Source organism: Tursiops truncatus, chromosome 2 (assembly GCF_011762595.2).
Source record: "Tursiops truncatus isolate mTurTru1 chromosome 2, mTurTru1.mat.Y, whole genome shotgun sequence".
Classification (NCBI taxonomy): Eukaryota; Metazoa; Chordata; class Mammalia; order Artiodactyla; family Delphinidae; genus Tursiops; species Tursiops truncatus.
Window position 1 is genome coordinate 101,209,694 of NC_047035.1, and position 16,909 is coordinate 101,226,602.

At 39.9% G+C, this 16,909-nt stretch overlaps 1 protein-coding gene across 3 annotated transcripts in view; it reads right to left on the bottom strand.

The window, feature by feature from the left end:
- Nucleotides 1-16,150, bottom strand: part of ADAM10 (ADAM metallopeptidase domain 10) — a 110,679-nt gene extending 94,529 nt beyond the window's left edge. For 2 of the 3 annotated variants that reach the window (XM_073801083.1, XM_033851740.2), the window contains exon 1: nt 15,840-16,150. In XM_073801083.1, coding sequence (XP_073657184.1) covers nt 15,840-15,894 — 55 coding nt within the window. In that variant the 5' untranslated portion in view covers nt 15,895-16,150. The remainder of the gene's footprint in view (nt 1-15,839) is intronic. The other variant, XM_019947162.3, reaches the window with a different exon arrangement.
- Nucleotides 16,151-16,909: the final 759 nt, after the last annotated feature.

Below are 16,909 nucleotides of genomic sequence, written 5' to 3' on the forward strand. Positions count from 1 at the left end.
TACAATTTTTTAAAAATTAAAAATGCTGACAGAGCTGAAAGTAGACAAATCTGTAAATTATAGTTGGAAATCATGAACACTCCTCACTGAACAAGTAGACAAGAAATAAGGACTGAACACTATCAAACAACTTGACCTGATTAACGTTTACAAAATAGTCCACCCAACAATCGAGTATATATTCTTTTCACAGGCACATGGAGTATTCACCAAGATAGACCTTAATTCTAAGCCATAAAGCATGTTTCCATCAATTTTAAAAGACTGAAATCAGAGAGTATGTTTTCTGACTACAGTGCAATTAAATCAGTAGGAGATACTTGGAAAAATTCCCAAATATTGAGAACTTAACACACTTCTAAATAGCCCTTGGGTCAAAGAAGAAATGAAAAGGGAAATCAGAAGGATTCTTAATTGACTGCAAAGAGCACAAGGGAACTTTACTGGTTAGTGTAAATGTTCCATATTATTATTATTATTATTATTATGGTGGTGGTGGTTAAACAACTATATACCTTTCTCAAAATTAACTGTTGAATTTTATTGTATGGAAATTATACCTCAATAAAGCTAATTAAAAATTTTTTAAAGAAAAATGGTGAGTCAAAGTGGTAAGCATATGGGTATTTGGCCTTTCTTTTACTCTTCCCTAAGTTATACACTTTTTCAAAAAAAAAAAAAAAATCCAGAATCTAAAACAAAGACAATTCAAAATAGTCCAGCTTGTCCTCCCTTCAGGAAAATAAATAAAATCAACATTCTACTCACCTCCAAGAAACTATTTATTAAGCATCCTATAATGACTCATTATTCAGCAGTATATTTTTGTTGATAGGATAGACATAAGTAGTAAAAGTTGGGGGGATATAAAAGAGTAAATGACAACCAGTGATCCCAACATGCAAATCCTACACAGGAAACCTGATCCAGAACTTACAGATTTTTCCATAAACACTAAAGTATTCTCCATTATGATCTTAATCAATTCCCATACTTCTGATACAATAGTCTATTACTTGAAGTAATATTCTACTACTTGACAATATACTGGAACCCTCTCCATTTTATCTTCCTTAAGATTATCCAGGTATCCCAAGCAGCAGCAGCACACACCATAATTACCCCAAAAATACCTTGTGAAAAACACCAACGCTGTCCTGCCTCTCCAATCCCACTTTTGTACCAGAAACACAACCTTAAAACAACTAGGGAAAAATCTGTCAAAACAGTCTGAAAGATGCACACTATTGGCAAAACTTCAGCAAGCATACATGTCTGCTCAGTTCAGAATCCAGGTCTCCAGTGATGCTTCTGATTAGAGGAGCCTAGTTCAGAAGACTAGTTTACATGCCTGTGTCCTAGTTGCAACTGAAAGGCTGGGGAATCTAAATTAAGGAGATGGAATTCATAAGGCTGAAAATGTGCCAAACAAAGCAAGGTTCAAAAGGTTCTAGACTATCAAAAACCATTGCAAATAACTGGCCTCTTAGCTTCCATTCCTGCCCCCGACCCCCGACAGTCTATTTTTCACACAGCAGTCAGAGTTATAATGTTCAAATAAAGTTACATTGTGTCACTCTTCTGCTCAAAATGTTCCACCCCTCACCCACCCCCCTCACTAGCTGTTCCCCCTCCACAGCCTTCATCATGATTTATAATCTCAAAAAAAAAGTCATAACCGTGGCTTATAATGCTGAAGATGATCCTCATAAGGGGCTGCATTCCCCCACTCCACTTCCATACGGGTCTCACCTTATCTTCTACCACTCTCCCTTTACTCTGTGTATTACAGCCACATTAGTCTCTTTATCGTCCCTCTGCCTGGAACATCTTCCCCCAAAGCAGGGTTGGCACACTTCATTCAGATATCTACAAAATTTCTTCAGAAGCTTTCTCTGATCACCCTATCTAAAAGCTTATGTCCCAATCATACTCATTCTAATATCCTCCTCTTTCTTCATATTATTTTTTATTGACATATCCCTCTACCACCAGAAGTTCCACGAGAACAAGGACTTTGATTTGTTCAATGATGTACCCTCATTACCTAAACAAAGTAAGAAAACATGTTTGCTGTAAGAATTAATGAATCCACTCAACGTTTCACGGAAATTTCCTTTTTCATATGAATTTATAAAGAAAGCAGCCTATACCTTGCTGATAAGAAAGCCATCAATCATCAGAAAATGCGATCTATGATACTCATCCAAGAAGCATCAGAATTTCTAACAGGTCTAGTATTTGCAAAGTGCTACTTGTTAAAATTAAAATTGTTATAGATCTATTCGCTAGGTAAGTTTTTTTTTAATCTTCTATTGATGCTAATGAGTGCATTTCAGGTATTTGTCTCTGCAATTACCTATGCAGCTTTCATCACCATTTTTCATGACTTTCTGAACAGTTAAAAATGTTACATTCCTTTTCGTAACGAAGTTTTTCAATAACCGTGGAAGTATATGGTCAACATATCTTACTTTATGTTTCAACAGTTTAGCAAGCATTATCTTTATTTATAAGTCACGTGTTAGAATCCCAACTGTGCCACTTACTAGTTGAGTGATCTTGGACGTTACCTACCTCTCTGTGCCTCATTTTCCCTGTCTGTAAAGTAAGTGAAATAGCAATACCTATACCTAAAAGTGTTGTTATATGGATTAAATTACTTAATATATATAAGGGGCTTAGAATAGTGTACAGTACATAACAGGTAAGAATTCAGTAAATTATGGTTAAATTAATTAATGAATGTATTCTCTCATTTCACCCTCATAACAACATTGCAGGGCAAGTACAATTAATCTTAGGATAAGGCACAGAGAGGTTAAGCGATCCACCCAAAACTACAAAAGTTCCTTTTATTTTTTATAAATTTATTTATTTATACATTTATTTATTTATTTATGGCTGCATTGGGTCTTCGTTGCTGTGCACCGTCTTCCTCTAGTTGTGGCAAGCAGGGGTTATTCCGCATTGTGGTGCACGGGCTTCTCATTGCGGTAGCTTCTCTTGTTGCGGAGCATGGGCTCTAGGAGCGTAGGCTTCACCAGTTGTGGCATGAGGGCTCGGTAGTTGTGGCTCACAGGCTCTAGAGCGCAGGCTCAGTAGTTGTGGCACACGGGCTTAGTTGCTCCGCGGCATGTGGAATCTTCCCAGACCAGGGCTCGGACCCGTGTCCCCTGCATTGGCAGGCGGATTCTTAACTACTGCCCCACCAGGGAAGTTCCCAAAACTTCCTTCTAGCTCAAACATTCTGTGATTCTAAATTTACCCTAAAATGAAAATGGGTTTTTTAAAGTTTCATCTTGGGAATATAGCAAAGTTTACAAGTTTTATTGAGTAAAATCAGATAACCATGAAGACGTTCTACATTTCACCTTTTAGTCTAATTTTTGCAGTGAATGACAAGTGCTAAGTGCTTTAATAATATTTTTTAACAGGAACACATAGTAGTTGAGAAAAAGCAATTTGGTTTCTATAAAGAATATTTTAACCCATTCAACCTACCTAATTCTTTTAATTAACTGGGCATATAAAACTAATGAGCAAAACCAATACACTAACAAAAATGGTATTTTCATTCCATTTTAAAGTCAATTAAAGTAAAAAAGATTAATTATAAGCTTTGAAGGCTTTTTTTCCAGACATACTCTTAGAAAATTGGAATTCTTATGTAATTCATAAAAAGTGAAATTATCTAGTTCAGTAATCATTCATCTATTCACTCAGCACATATAATGGGCACTTACTATATGCACTATATACTATATGGGCATTGTTTTAGATGCTGGGAATATAGCAGCTAACAAAACAAAATTACTGACCTTAGAAAACTTTATTCTAGAGAAGGAAGGCAGACAGTAAGACAAACAAGTAAATAACTTCATTTTTTTCGGCGCATAATCAATTTATTTTATTTTATTGAAGGATATTTGATTTACAATGGTGTGTTAATTTCGCCGTACAGCAAAGTGACTCAGTTATACGTATATATTTTTTCATATTCTTTTCCATTATGGGTTATCACAGGATATTGAATAGAGTTCCCTGTGAACAAGTAAACAACTTGGGATGGCTATAAGAGTGTTATCACGGGGTGACTGGATAGAGAATGCCAAGGAAGGGGTTTGTATTATATGTATGTATTTATATGAGGTAATCAGAAGACTTCATAATATTTCAGTAAAGACTCAGAAAGAGAGCAAAGTACAACAATGTGAGTGTACTTAAATACTACTGAACCACACAGCTAAAAATGGTTAAGCTGGTAAATTTTACGTGTATTTCACCACCATGTAATTTTTTTTTAACTTAAAAAAGAAAGAGGGTAGATAATACAGCAATCTAAGGGGGAAACTGTTCCATGTAAAAGGATCAGCAAGTGCAAAATCCCTGAGACAGGAGCAAGCCTGGCAATTTTTAAAGAGCTCTGTGTGGCTGGAGCAGAAATGAACAGTGGGGAAGGACTGGGGGCAGGAGGTAGGGAGAACAAGCATACATGTACCTCAGGTAGGGCCTTAGAAGCCACTATAAGGACTTTGGATTTTACTTAAAATATTAAGCCACTGAATGGGTTTTTTAATTCATTTTGCTATTACTTTTTTGTTGAGGTACAATTCACAGAACATAAACCTCACCATTTTAACCATTTTAAAGTATACAATGTACCAGTGGACGGTTTTGACCAAAGCAGCTTTTGAACACAATCACATTGACTGCTATGTTGAGAAGAGACTGGGAGAACAAGAGAACAGGAAGAAGAGTTAGCAGGTTTTACGGCAATTAAAGTGAGATGGATGCTGTAGCAGTGGAGCTAATGAGAAGTTGTCAAAATTTGCATATACTCTAAAGGAGAAGCTGACAGGATTTGCATGCAGGGTGTAAGTGAAAAGAGGAATCAAGGATAACTCAAAAGTATTTTTGCCTAAGCAACTTAAGAATGGAGATCCCATTTACTGAGATGGGAAAGACTACAGGAAAAAAGACTGGGGTAAGAGGAATCAGAGGTTTGGTTTTGGACATGTTAAGTTTCAGATGCCCACCAGACATCTAGCTGGAGATGTAGCTGGGAAACAGGAGTCTAGAATTCAAGAGAGTCCTAGGCTGGAGATACAAATATAGGGGTCATCATCATATTAGGGGTTATTTAACACACCTAATAAGTAAGTACCAGCACAGAAACTTCTTCTTCCAAAGGTCTGTTGCCATTTAAATTAACATGTGATTTGTGGCCCATAACAGACTACTATTTTCATCCTCTAATTTAAATCCTTTATTTAGATGAAATAGATCTGTACAAAAGGAATCATAGCCTACAAGTCTAGGAGTAAAAAACAAAACAACAACAAACAATGCAAAAAAACTAATGTTCTGCTGCTGCCCCTGAATACATAACTGGAGCTTCTTTTATCACTGATATATTACCCAAGCAGGCAACATGAATGACAGGGAAGGTAACAGGAAGGACTCAATGGACGGCAATCTTTAACTCCTTTTCTCCCTTCTGATAAAGAATAGAATACTCACTGAAGACGTTCTCATCATGTAAAGTCCTTAACAATGGAGAAACAGATCTGTTACTAGACAATGATGAAAATAAACTACATTTAACCTAGAGTACAGTAAGATGTTAGTAATCTGACATCAAAGGAAAATGACAGGTTCCACTGAGCAAAATTTCTAGATAATTGGGGTTTATCTATGTGCCTAATATCTTTCCTTTTGAACCATTACTGATTTTTTTTCCCCTCTACTTTAACATCTTCTTGAGCCAGGCTCACCCTTATTAACATCTTCAACCTAAGAGGTCATAATGATATGATAAGCTCTAAGCTATTATGTTATTGTGCCATTGTTCCTACATAAAATAGCTCCATCCTGCTGTGTAGTTATTCTGTCAATGTCTCCTTTCTCTACTATTACTCTTTTTTACCTATACATAAAAGCATACCAACAGTGTTTTACTTTCTAGTCCTTAGTTGTAGTTGCCAGAAATCTGGCCTTCACAAAACATATAATAAACTCATATGGTACTTAGTACCTACAAGCTCCGTGGGAAATTTGAACAATTAAAAAATAAAAAAGAATCTTCTTGGTCATGTAAGGACAATGTCCTTAACCTTACGAGATGCATACTTAAGATTTTAAGGGTATCAACTTACTTTAGGGGGTTCAGAACAAAAAAAAAGAATACATATTAAGAGCGATAAAGCAAACGTGGTGAAAGATAATCACTAATAAACTTAGGTTAAAGGTATATAAATGTTAACTGGACTATATATACTTCCAACTTTTCAGAAAATACATACATTTTTAAGATAAAAAGTTAGGAAAAATTAAACAGTATATCAAGCAAATGCCTATGTGTAAAATTGGTAGAAGAATAATTGGACTGGACCTATAAGATGGAGAAAACATATAATTAATTTTCAAAACAAAAAACCTAAAAAAGTAAAGCAACACACACACACAAAAAATCACCTACAATACAAGAATGGCAGAAAAATGGCCAGCAGGTTCTATAGAAAAAACAACTCGGTCTCCTTGCCACTGGAGATCTTAAGGCGCTCTCTCCCTTTCCACAATTTGAGAACACTATTTTATTTCCTGTGACTGTTTTCAAAGTCACCAGGATAATGGTATTTACTAAAGGTAATCCAACTTTAAAAAATGTTTTTTTCTTTTTCCGTATCACAAAAGTTTTGTAATAGATACTTTTGTAAAAGATATAACCTATATCTCACCATCAAGAGATTTAGTATCTGTCCTCAAGCTTTTAAAAAATGAATACATGTATAGGGGGCTTCCCTGGTGGCGCAGTGGTTGAGAGTCCGCCTGCCGATGCAGGGGACACGGGTTCGTGCCCCAGTCCGGGAAGATCCCACATGCCGCGGAGAGGCTAGGCCCGTGAGCCATGGCCGCTGAGCCTGCGCGTCCGGAGCCTGTGCTCCGCAATGGGAGAGGCCACAACAGTGAGAGGCCCGCGTAACGAAAAAAAAAAAAAAAAAAAAAAAAGAATACATGTATAAATTTATTTGTGACAAAACTGAAATGGTATTATGCATAAAATGTTCTCTAAGGTGCTTCTCCCGTCTTAACTGTAAACATTTTCTAATGTCAAAAAAAAACGAAGAAAAACAAAAAACCTTTCAAAGAACCTGACTGACCAAAAGTCAAATGGCTCAAATACTGTAAGTACAAAGAGCCTAAATTATGCTCTGATGGCAAAATGACCCAATCTTCGTACAAAGGCAGAATCTAACAACCTCATTATACTTTAAGAATCATACCTGGAATATAGTAAGTATACCATAAATGCTAACCATTATGATTATTTCCCATATTCCATGGGTAGGCAGCATCTTACTTCTCAGGAATGCTTGCAAACAAAAGCTTCCTTCCTCGGGCTTCCCTGGTGGCACAGTGGTTGAGAGTCCGCCTGCCGATGCAGGGGACACGGGTTTGTGCCCTGGTCTGGGAAGATCCCACATGCCACAGAGCGGCTGGGCCCGTGAGCCATGGCCGCTGAGCCTGCGCGTCAGGAGCCTGTGCTCCGCAACAGGAGAGGCCATAGCAGTGAGAGGCTCGCGTACCACAAAAAAAAAAAAAAAAAAAAGAATAGGGCAAAAAAACGCAGAATGAAAATTTCATTAACATCGGGGGAAAAAACAGAGTATATCTTACTGATGGTGGATAACACCTTTTTGTGGGAGAGCAATATTATGTAAGAAATAAACTTGTTTTCCTATTAATATCAAAGAAAGTTGACAGTACAGTCTTAAGGATGGGGGAAAGAAATCTGCAAAAATCTTTTGACATTACATATCTCCCTATTTACAGAAAAACTCAATTACAATAAATGAGAGGATGTGTAAGAATAAGCTAAGGCTGGCACAGTTCCATTCGTCAGAAAAATTACTTGTAATCAAGTTGTTTTCTACAGACTTTTCACTTGTGTAATTTTAAAATTAGGAACCAAGAGCATTTTTCCACAACTTTAAAGTGTATTTCCTTCCTAAGGAACTTGAGTCATCAACTGTGTCTGAGGCATCACACTGGGTTGACCAATGCTTCTTATATTTGATATGTATTCACTCTGATCTTGAAGCACTAAATACCATTAACAAAGCTGTTCTCTTGTATGACAAAGGTAGACTTCCAGGAACTATAGTGTCCTATATTTCAGCAATATACTTAAGTGCCTTTACTGCAGTCTTGGAAAAGTTACTTCTAAATTGTGACTTCAAACTTAAGCCACAGTATCTATTTCTTCACTAGAAACCAGTCAAATCATTTTCTACAAATATCTACACCTAACAGTTACAAGTGAAAGCTCAAAATAGGAGAATGTCTACAATTATAAGCATATTCCAACATACCCACTTTTTCAGATATGCTCGTCTCTAAGAATTAAAAATAGTAAAGTTAGCTGGCTCAAAGTGAAATTATAAACTATAAATTTTAAACTAAATCCATCACAAAGGACATAAAACATCAATAGTGAAAACCTACCAATTGTATTAAACTTCAACTACTTATGAAATACAACTTAAAAATCCAAAAGTGGAATACGTACATAATTTAGATTTCTATGCTGATTTGAAATGCCTTTACACCATTTCAAGTAAATGCAAACATAAGTACAGAGAAGGGACTTTGACTTTCAGCCCACCACACATACACATACACATACACACACACACACACACACACACACACACATACATACACACAAAATGGCTCCAGCTACCACTGCAATGTTGATATATATTTACCCCACACTTTGCATTTTATCCTAAACCTACTCTCAGCACCCCACCCTTCTCCCATATTGTACCCCAAACCATCTGCCTCCACCTCCTTCCAGGAAATCTGATGTGTAGATAAAACAATTCTGCCAAAGGTGCTACCAATGACAATAAGGGGAGGGAGAGATGGAGTTATGAAAAAGACATGAAAGTTTTTGAGTACTTATGAGTTAAAATTTTGAAGAAAATAAATTGTGAAAAGTTGAAGTTGAATAGAACTAATTCTGAAGAGAGATTTGCAGAGTAAGCTACTGGTTAAGTGCCTCAAAGCATCTTTCCACAGAAACTAAAATCCTGCTAATCCATGGCTCTTCTGGGTTAACAAGAAACTGGTTTGCTTTGGTTTTCAGATAATCCTCATGGGCTATCAGTCATTCAATCACTACTATAAATTAAGAGAATCAGATTTTCTTCCCAAATGCAAACTCAAAGATGAAGAATGGGCAATGCTGGAAAAAAATTTTTTTCCTAACTGTAGTGCACAGAACACTGGAGGAGGAAGGCTTCAACAGGATAAGAATATGGGGAGTTTATGTGACTTGAGTAATCAAGACAGTAAGCTATCAGAAATAACAAAAACAATAAAAAAGATGAAGAGGACAAAGACAGCAAATTCCTTGCTAGAGCAGAGTTTCTCAGCCTCAGTTTTGGCCCGATAATTCTTTGCTGTGTGGGGGCTGCCTTTTGCATTGTAAAAGATGTTTCACAGCATCTCTGGCTTCTACCCACTAGATGCTAGTAAGCATTCCTCAAGTTGTGACAACCAAAACTATCTCCAGACTACTTATAAATATTTCAGTGTCTGCTTGTGTATACATTTTAACTACACATTAATTTTTTAAAAGCTACAAAACCACATAAATACTATGATGTAAATTCATAATAACAGGCATTTTAAAAGACTGAATGATTAATATTAAAAAGTGATAGAACTGTGTTCGAGAAGGAATTATGGATTTCTCAAATTCTAGTTGCTAATGTTTGATAATGATGTTCTAGTATTTCAACTTTTAAAAATACATTTATTTACCTATATTTTGTAACTAATAGATTCCAAATGAAATTAGGCCTGGAAACAACATATTTTTAACAATATTTGCACATCACTTTACAATCTCTTCAGCATTTTACAAACTTCTCCCACTTAATTCTTAGGAAAAAAGAAGCAAATTAATATTCTACCCAATTCATAAGTATAGGATTCTATCCATATTCTTTTGAAAATTAAATCCAAAGTTCAAAGTTTTTCAAAAAATATGTGTACATATATATCCCTTGCAATCATTAATGCAAGCAAAAATAAACGAAAGAAAATTCTGCTCCACAAATCATATATGTACATTTGCCTCAAACGCAGAAGTCACATTCTTTTCCCCAATTTGTGTCTGAAATAGGAATTTCACAATTCACATATAATCAACAGTATCAAGCATAGTCTTTTCTCACTGTTGTGGCCTCTCCCGTTGCGGAGCACAGGCTCCAGACGCGCAGGCTCAGCGGCCATGGCTCACGGGCCCAGCCGCTCCGTGGCATGTGGGATCTTCCCGGACCGGGGCACGAACCCGCGTCCCCTGCATCGGCAGGCGGACTCTCAACCATTGCGCCACCAGGGAAGCCCTCAAGCATATTCTTGAACTGAAGAGCCTAATTCCAACTGAAGGACAGTAAATATATACTTGTAAGGTAAAAATATACTCGTTAATGTACCTTTAACTTCTCCTCTCCACCTCAAATTCACCAAACTTCTATCTCCCAACTGTCAGGAACAGTGCTTCCCAAGTGACTAACCACAGATTATTGAAGGACTGTGCAAAGTTTTAACCAATGCCCAACAAAAGTATTAGTTTGCAAGTAGGATAAAATTCAACTCTGACACACATCCCAACCTATAACCTTCAATCTAGATTCAAGATCTTAGACACTTTCAACTTCAAAGGCTGAGGTCCTCAAAGCTTTATAAAACTACACTCTCTCCAATGCAACAGCCTCTAAGATCCAAACTCAACACAGAGTAAGCCCTCAATAAATTGTGATACCTTCACATTAAACATTTGCCAAGTTTTACTAGTTTTTCTTCCATATGATTTCTTGTTGTACCCGTATTTGTTTCTACAATCACTACCCTAACCCAGGACTCAATCACCCAGTTCATCAAGCAGCTAATTTATTCCTTATTGTATCATATCCCAACTGCTCAGCCAACCAAAATTCCACAACACTCTTCTTCATGGTTATCATGGCCTATTATATGAATAATGAGAGTCCCAGTCATTATGGCCCAGTTAGCATTTCTCCTTATTTCCTGCCATGGACTCTCCATTCCAGGCAAGTAAGCCTACATGCATCTTACTACACTATAAGCCATTCTCTTCTATCTCAAAAAGCTCTCCCAAACTGGCTGATGTCCCTCCAGCTTAATAAATCCTCATTTCAACTGCAGCTACAATACATAATTGGAACTCTATTTTTATATCTTGGCATTTCTGTCTACTCTGACAAACTCAATGTTTTTTCTTCTCTTCTCACTCAAGACTGTGCCGTCATGACTCCTACGAGCCATAGACATACAATAAACACTGGTGACTAAACAGCAATGTTCTAACTGTACATGTTCTCACATTGTTTAATTGGAATTGTAGTAGCTTCAGAATGAATTCACCCAACATCAAAGAGAGTCTACACCCCCTGAGAACTATTCTCAGTACTGCTATTTCCTGCAACCTAGCTAGGACAGGACTGTCCCCACCCCAGTAGTCCTAAGGCAAAGCTTTCACACTGCTAGACAGCAGTGTTACTGTCCTCATAGGAATCTAACTGGCAGGATTATTCCAGTTTTTCCATTTATCCTTAGTATTGCTCCTTTTTCCAAGTACAAAAATTGACAGCTAAAGCAAGTTTAGCCCCAAACTGTAAGCTGTTCTTATACTAAACCTCCATCATTTAAGATTAAATTCAGCCCATTTAAAAGGGACACAGGGGTTTCCCTGGTGGCACAGTGGTTAAGAATTCGCCTGCCAATACAGGGGACACGGGTTTGAGCCCTGGTCTGGGAAGAACCCACATGCTACGGAGCAACTAAGCCCGTGCACCACAACTACTGAGCCTGTGTGCCACAACTACTGAGCCTGTGTGCCACAACTACTGAAGCCAGCGCACCTAGAGCCCATGCTCCCCAACAAGAGAAGTCATCTCAATGAGAAGTCTGCACACCACAACGAAGAATAGCCCCCACTGTCTGCAACTAGAGAAAGCCCGTGTGCAGCAACAAAGACCCAACGCAGGCAATAATTAATTAATTATTTTTAAAAAGGTATGGGGGGCAATGGGTAAAATGCCTAGGCTTTGAGGTCAAACTGGCTTGGGTTTGAATATCTAATTCACCACTTAGCAGGTAGATGATGCCAGAAAAATTATTTCTTCAAGCCTGTTTCTTCAAATGTAAAATATCACCACTCCCTCATATATGTTGAAAAGCGAAACTTCTAACACAATATCAGATACACAGCAGACATCACAGAAATGTCCCTTTACTCTCCCTGCTCCATCCTACAAGTTCGTAAGATAATTTTTAAAATATTAGATAATAAACACCCTTGAAGATCTTAAACAAGTTATAAAAGGGAGATCAGAAAAGACAGAGGTGCTTGCCATGCCCAGTTCTCTCAAACCCTGCTACTCAGAGAGGTCCTGTACACACACAGAAAAGATACTGCTAATGTAGGGGATGGCTTGAAATGGGCCTTCTCAAGATGATACAGCTAGCTGGATTATCAATCTCAGGTTGAAAAGATGAAGAGTCAGAGCTCCTTAAAGACAAAAGACACGACTTCCCTGGTGGCGCAGTGGTTAAGAATCCGCCTGCCAATGTAGAGGACATGGGTTCGAGCCCTATTCCAGGAAGATCCCACATGCTGTGGAGCAACTAAGCCCGTGTACCACAAATACTGAGCCTGCGCTCTAGAGCCCACTAGCCACAACTACTGAGCCCACGTGCTGCAACTACTGAAGCCCGTGCGCCTAGAGCCTGTGCTCAACAACAAGAGAAGCCACCGCAAGGAGAAGCCTGCGCACCGCAATGAAGAGCAGCCCCCGCTCGCCACAACTAGAGAAAGCCCACACGCAGCAACGAAGACCCAACGCAGCCAAAAATAAATAAATTTATTTAAAAAAAGATGAAGACAAGAAGTCTGTCCCCTTTATTAATTTCATCATAGGCCCTTACTTGCTGGTAAAAGTGAAATAGTTTAAGCTTAAACTTTGATACTTTTAATACTTTTGGCCAAACTTCCAGAAAACTTATTTCTTTATAATGCATGCTACAAAGCGAAGCATTTACACCAGATTTTTTAATATAAAAAACATGTCGGAATTCCCTGGAAGTCTAGTGGTTAAGACTCCGCACTCTCACTGCCAAGGGCCCCAGTTGGATCCCTGGTCATCGGGGAACTTAGATCCCCACGAGCCGTGCCTCCATCAAAAAAAAAAAAAAAGTGTCATATTCTAAAGTTCATTTAAAGTATGATTTCATTAAACCAAAACATGGGACTGAATTTACTGCTACAGCTAAAATACCTGTGGACCTCTCAAACACACCAATTAATTTTTTTAAAAGAGGAGAAAGAAAAAACATCAACTCACCAACATATTTGTGTTAAAAAAGTATAATTCACACATACATAAAAATTCTTTGGGCTATACTTAATCAGAAGTTCTAATAAATTTATAATGTGGTTGCATAAAATATTTTTATGTATATATTTGAGTCATGTCTAAATAGACATTAAACTCTAGAAAATTTATGGTATCTTCCTACAAATACAGCATAGGCTGGGACATGTGCAAGAAATGGACAACTTTAGGAAAGTTTAGTTTTATGATTCTAAACACATTCTCTTTTCCAGCTTCTCACCAACACACTAAGAGCAAGAAAAAACTAATGCAAAACAGTGACTGACAAATCGGATAGGGGAAAGCAACTAAAAAGTATAATTAAGTACCTAAAAATGATTTATACTTTAAAGTTAAATCCATATTTCCACTACAGCTTCTTCTAATCTACACAAACATATTCAGTCTCTCATAAGAGAATCTGTATGTATTCTATTCTATCATCCTCATAAAAACTTCTTACAAACTTGACCATAAAAGCTCAGATTTGTAATTAAAATATTATATATTACAATTAAATTACAAATATCTCCATACACCCAAAAGCTACAATCTTGATGCTAATTTTAAAATGAAAGATTTCTTAGTGTCTTTTTGAAAAAGTTCTGCTTAAAACAAATATCAAAAAGTAAGTAACCTTTTAACCAATGTTTAATGCGAAATGGTACTTTATAAATGACTCCAGAGTTCTGAATTTAGAAAATTTTTGTTTAAAAAGGGCCTTAGCCCACAAAGATTATGCTGTCAATTTATACTTTTTCTTCGACCATCAGAATACACCAGTTTCTATTCTTACTGTTTCACTCTTGAAAAGCAAAGGACATTTTATAGACTACTGCTCATCAGGAGTTTAAACTGCCTCACGTGGACGCCTTACTTTTTACTACCTCATAGAAACCGGTGTCTAACAAAAAGTGAAAACAGAAATTTCTTGTAAGCCACATTTAGAACTTAAATACAAATGTAAAAACAAAGGCCCTTATAGAGGGTATCCAGCACAGATATTTCAAACTAAACATCTACTAGAAGCTCCTAATCTGTTTCGCTAGAAAATGAACACTACAAACTACAATAGAAGTCTACCTACAAAGTATCATCCTCAGACGAAGTATAAGACAGGACAAAAATATGCTTGGCTCTGCAGTCAAAGTTACAAAGAAAAGAACGAAAACAATCCACTACATGAAATATTCAGATATTTTCTAAATTATCAAATTTGTCTATACTAATCCAAAGCACTCCGGAAAAACTTCCAATCTAATTCTCTTAAACATATTTTAAGGTCTTTAAGTATACTATGGAGGAAGTCAAAAAGTTAACCTAAAATAAAGCACTTTACACAACAACAAAATGATGCAGTTGGTCCTGGGATACAATGGAAATGAAAATCGTCTTCAAAACTGGAGTAATCAAGAAATTATATGCTTTTAGCACACTTAACGCCAACGTGGGGGGTGGAGGGTTGCCACTGTTTTGACAATCCACTAATTACACTGTATGTCTACTCCACCTGAGAGTTTAATAAAACTCTTCAAGTTGGGTCACCGAGGGACTGTCCCTCTAAAAGACGCAATCCAGCCTACAGATCAGTGAACATCCCGAAAACGGCTTATCTTTCTCCCCACCAAAACCTTTCCCCTGGGCAACAAAATGTTTGCACTGAACATAAACACACCCTACCGCAATCTCTCTCCGAACACCCGGACAGAGGCGGGGCACTCTGGAGAGCGGTAGCCGCCCGGCTCAGACGAGAAGGAGACCACTGTTACCCCTCCACGGGCGGCCCCTCTGCAGAACCGGGTCGGTCTGGATCGCCGCGCCCGGTAAAGAACAATACAATCGCAACTTCCCACGAGCCTGCGCGGCGGTTCTCCGCGACTGAGCGGACTCCGGAATTCGCCACCAGGCAGGAGCTGGGGGCGGAAGGGTGAGGAGGGTGAGCGCGGGACCAGGATGGCAAAGACCGGCGGCCCCGCGGCAGTTGCCCGCCCCGGCGCCCGTCGAGCAGGCTGCAGGGATGGTGCTGCCGGCCTGAGCACCACCGGCTCTCGCCTGGCGACCCGGATCTCGACTTTGCTTCTCAGGCAGGCGACCCCAGGCTCCCCTGCTGCTGGGGCGGCAGGGGGCGGGAAAGGCCTCGCCGAAGGCTCAGTGCCTCCTCGGCCCGCCACGGAAGGGAACGCGGTCGGGGTGCAGGGGACAATAGGGAGCGGGGAGCGCTGCGCGCCCGAGTGGCGCCGCCGGCCGGCCGGGCTGACTGACGCGCCAGCCACACGGAGCGACTGGGCTCCGCTCGGCCCGGCCGCCGCTGCCGCTGCGCGGTCTGCCGTGCTCACCGCGCCCCCGGCGCTCGGGGTCGTGCCTCACCTCCCAGTCCCGCCGCCCAGGAGAGGAGCAGAATTAACACTCTCAGAAACACCATCTTCCGCTGCCGCTGCCACCGCCTCCTCCTCACGGGTTAACAGCAGCACATCGATCCGGAGGGAGAAGCTGAAGAGGCTTGGTCCGGAGCCTCCACGGGGAGCCGGGACCTCCCCCGGCAGGAGAAACGGCGAAGCACCTTCCTCTCGCCCCACTTCAGGGGCCGGCAAAGCTCCCAGCACCTCCAAAACAGGGACCTCCCTCCCCCTCGTTCGTTTCCTTCCTCCCTTCCCCGCTTTCCTTCCCTCGCTCCTTCCCTCTTCTCTACCTCCCTCCCCCCGAGCCCGGTACCTCCGCCTCCTTCCTTGCCACGTGACCGGCGAGCGCCCAACCAGCAGGCGGAGCCGCACCCCTTCCTCCCGCCCCTCCCCCTCCCCCAGGTGCCCCAGGGGCGCGCGCATGCGCGCTGCGGCTGGTTCCCGGGCTCCTCGGCCAGCAGCTGCTTCCTGTCCGCAGGCGGAGAGCGGGGATTGGGCTTGGGAGGCGGGGTTTCCTGGGGTTCCGCCCCCGGACCGGAGCGCAAATCTGCGGACCGCGTAGGGCTGATTCTTAGAGCTGTTGAGAATTGTCTCTTGGGTTAAAATGGGAGAGTCAAGGGGCAGCTGTCCACTTCTTAACTTCACAGGGAATGGAGATTTTGGTTACTTCTTTTTTTGCCTCTCAGAGTGCACGACGTCTACTAAGTAAACAAAAGCAAAGTCCCCCACCAAAAAAGCCAAGTGCGAACAAGCGGTAATTACAAAGGAGACAGCCGCCAACAATCAGAACCTAAATGTAAAGACCTTCCAGCAGCAGAAACACAGCCTGTCATATCTTTCTGATCGCTTTACAAATTTGTGGCACAGATCAGGCCTTAGCCATTCTGAAAGCATGCCGCCTCAACCACAGGGTACGGAATCTCTAGCCCGAAAAATGTCCTATTTACCACTCTCTCTGTTCCATCTCTGAACAGAACTGTGGAATCTCCTTCACCCCAACTTCTTTGAAGCTCCTATTTGATTTATCAGTAACTCCCT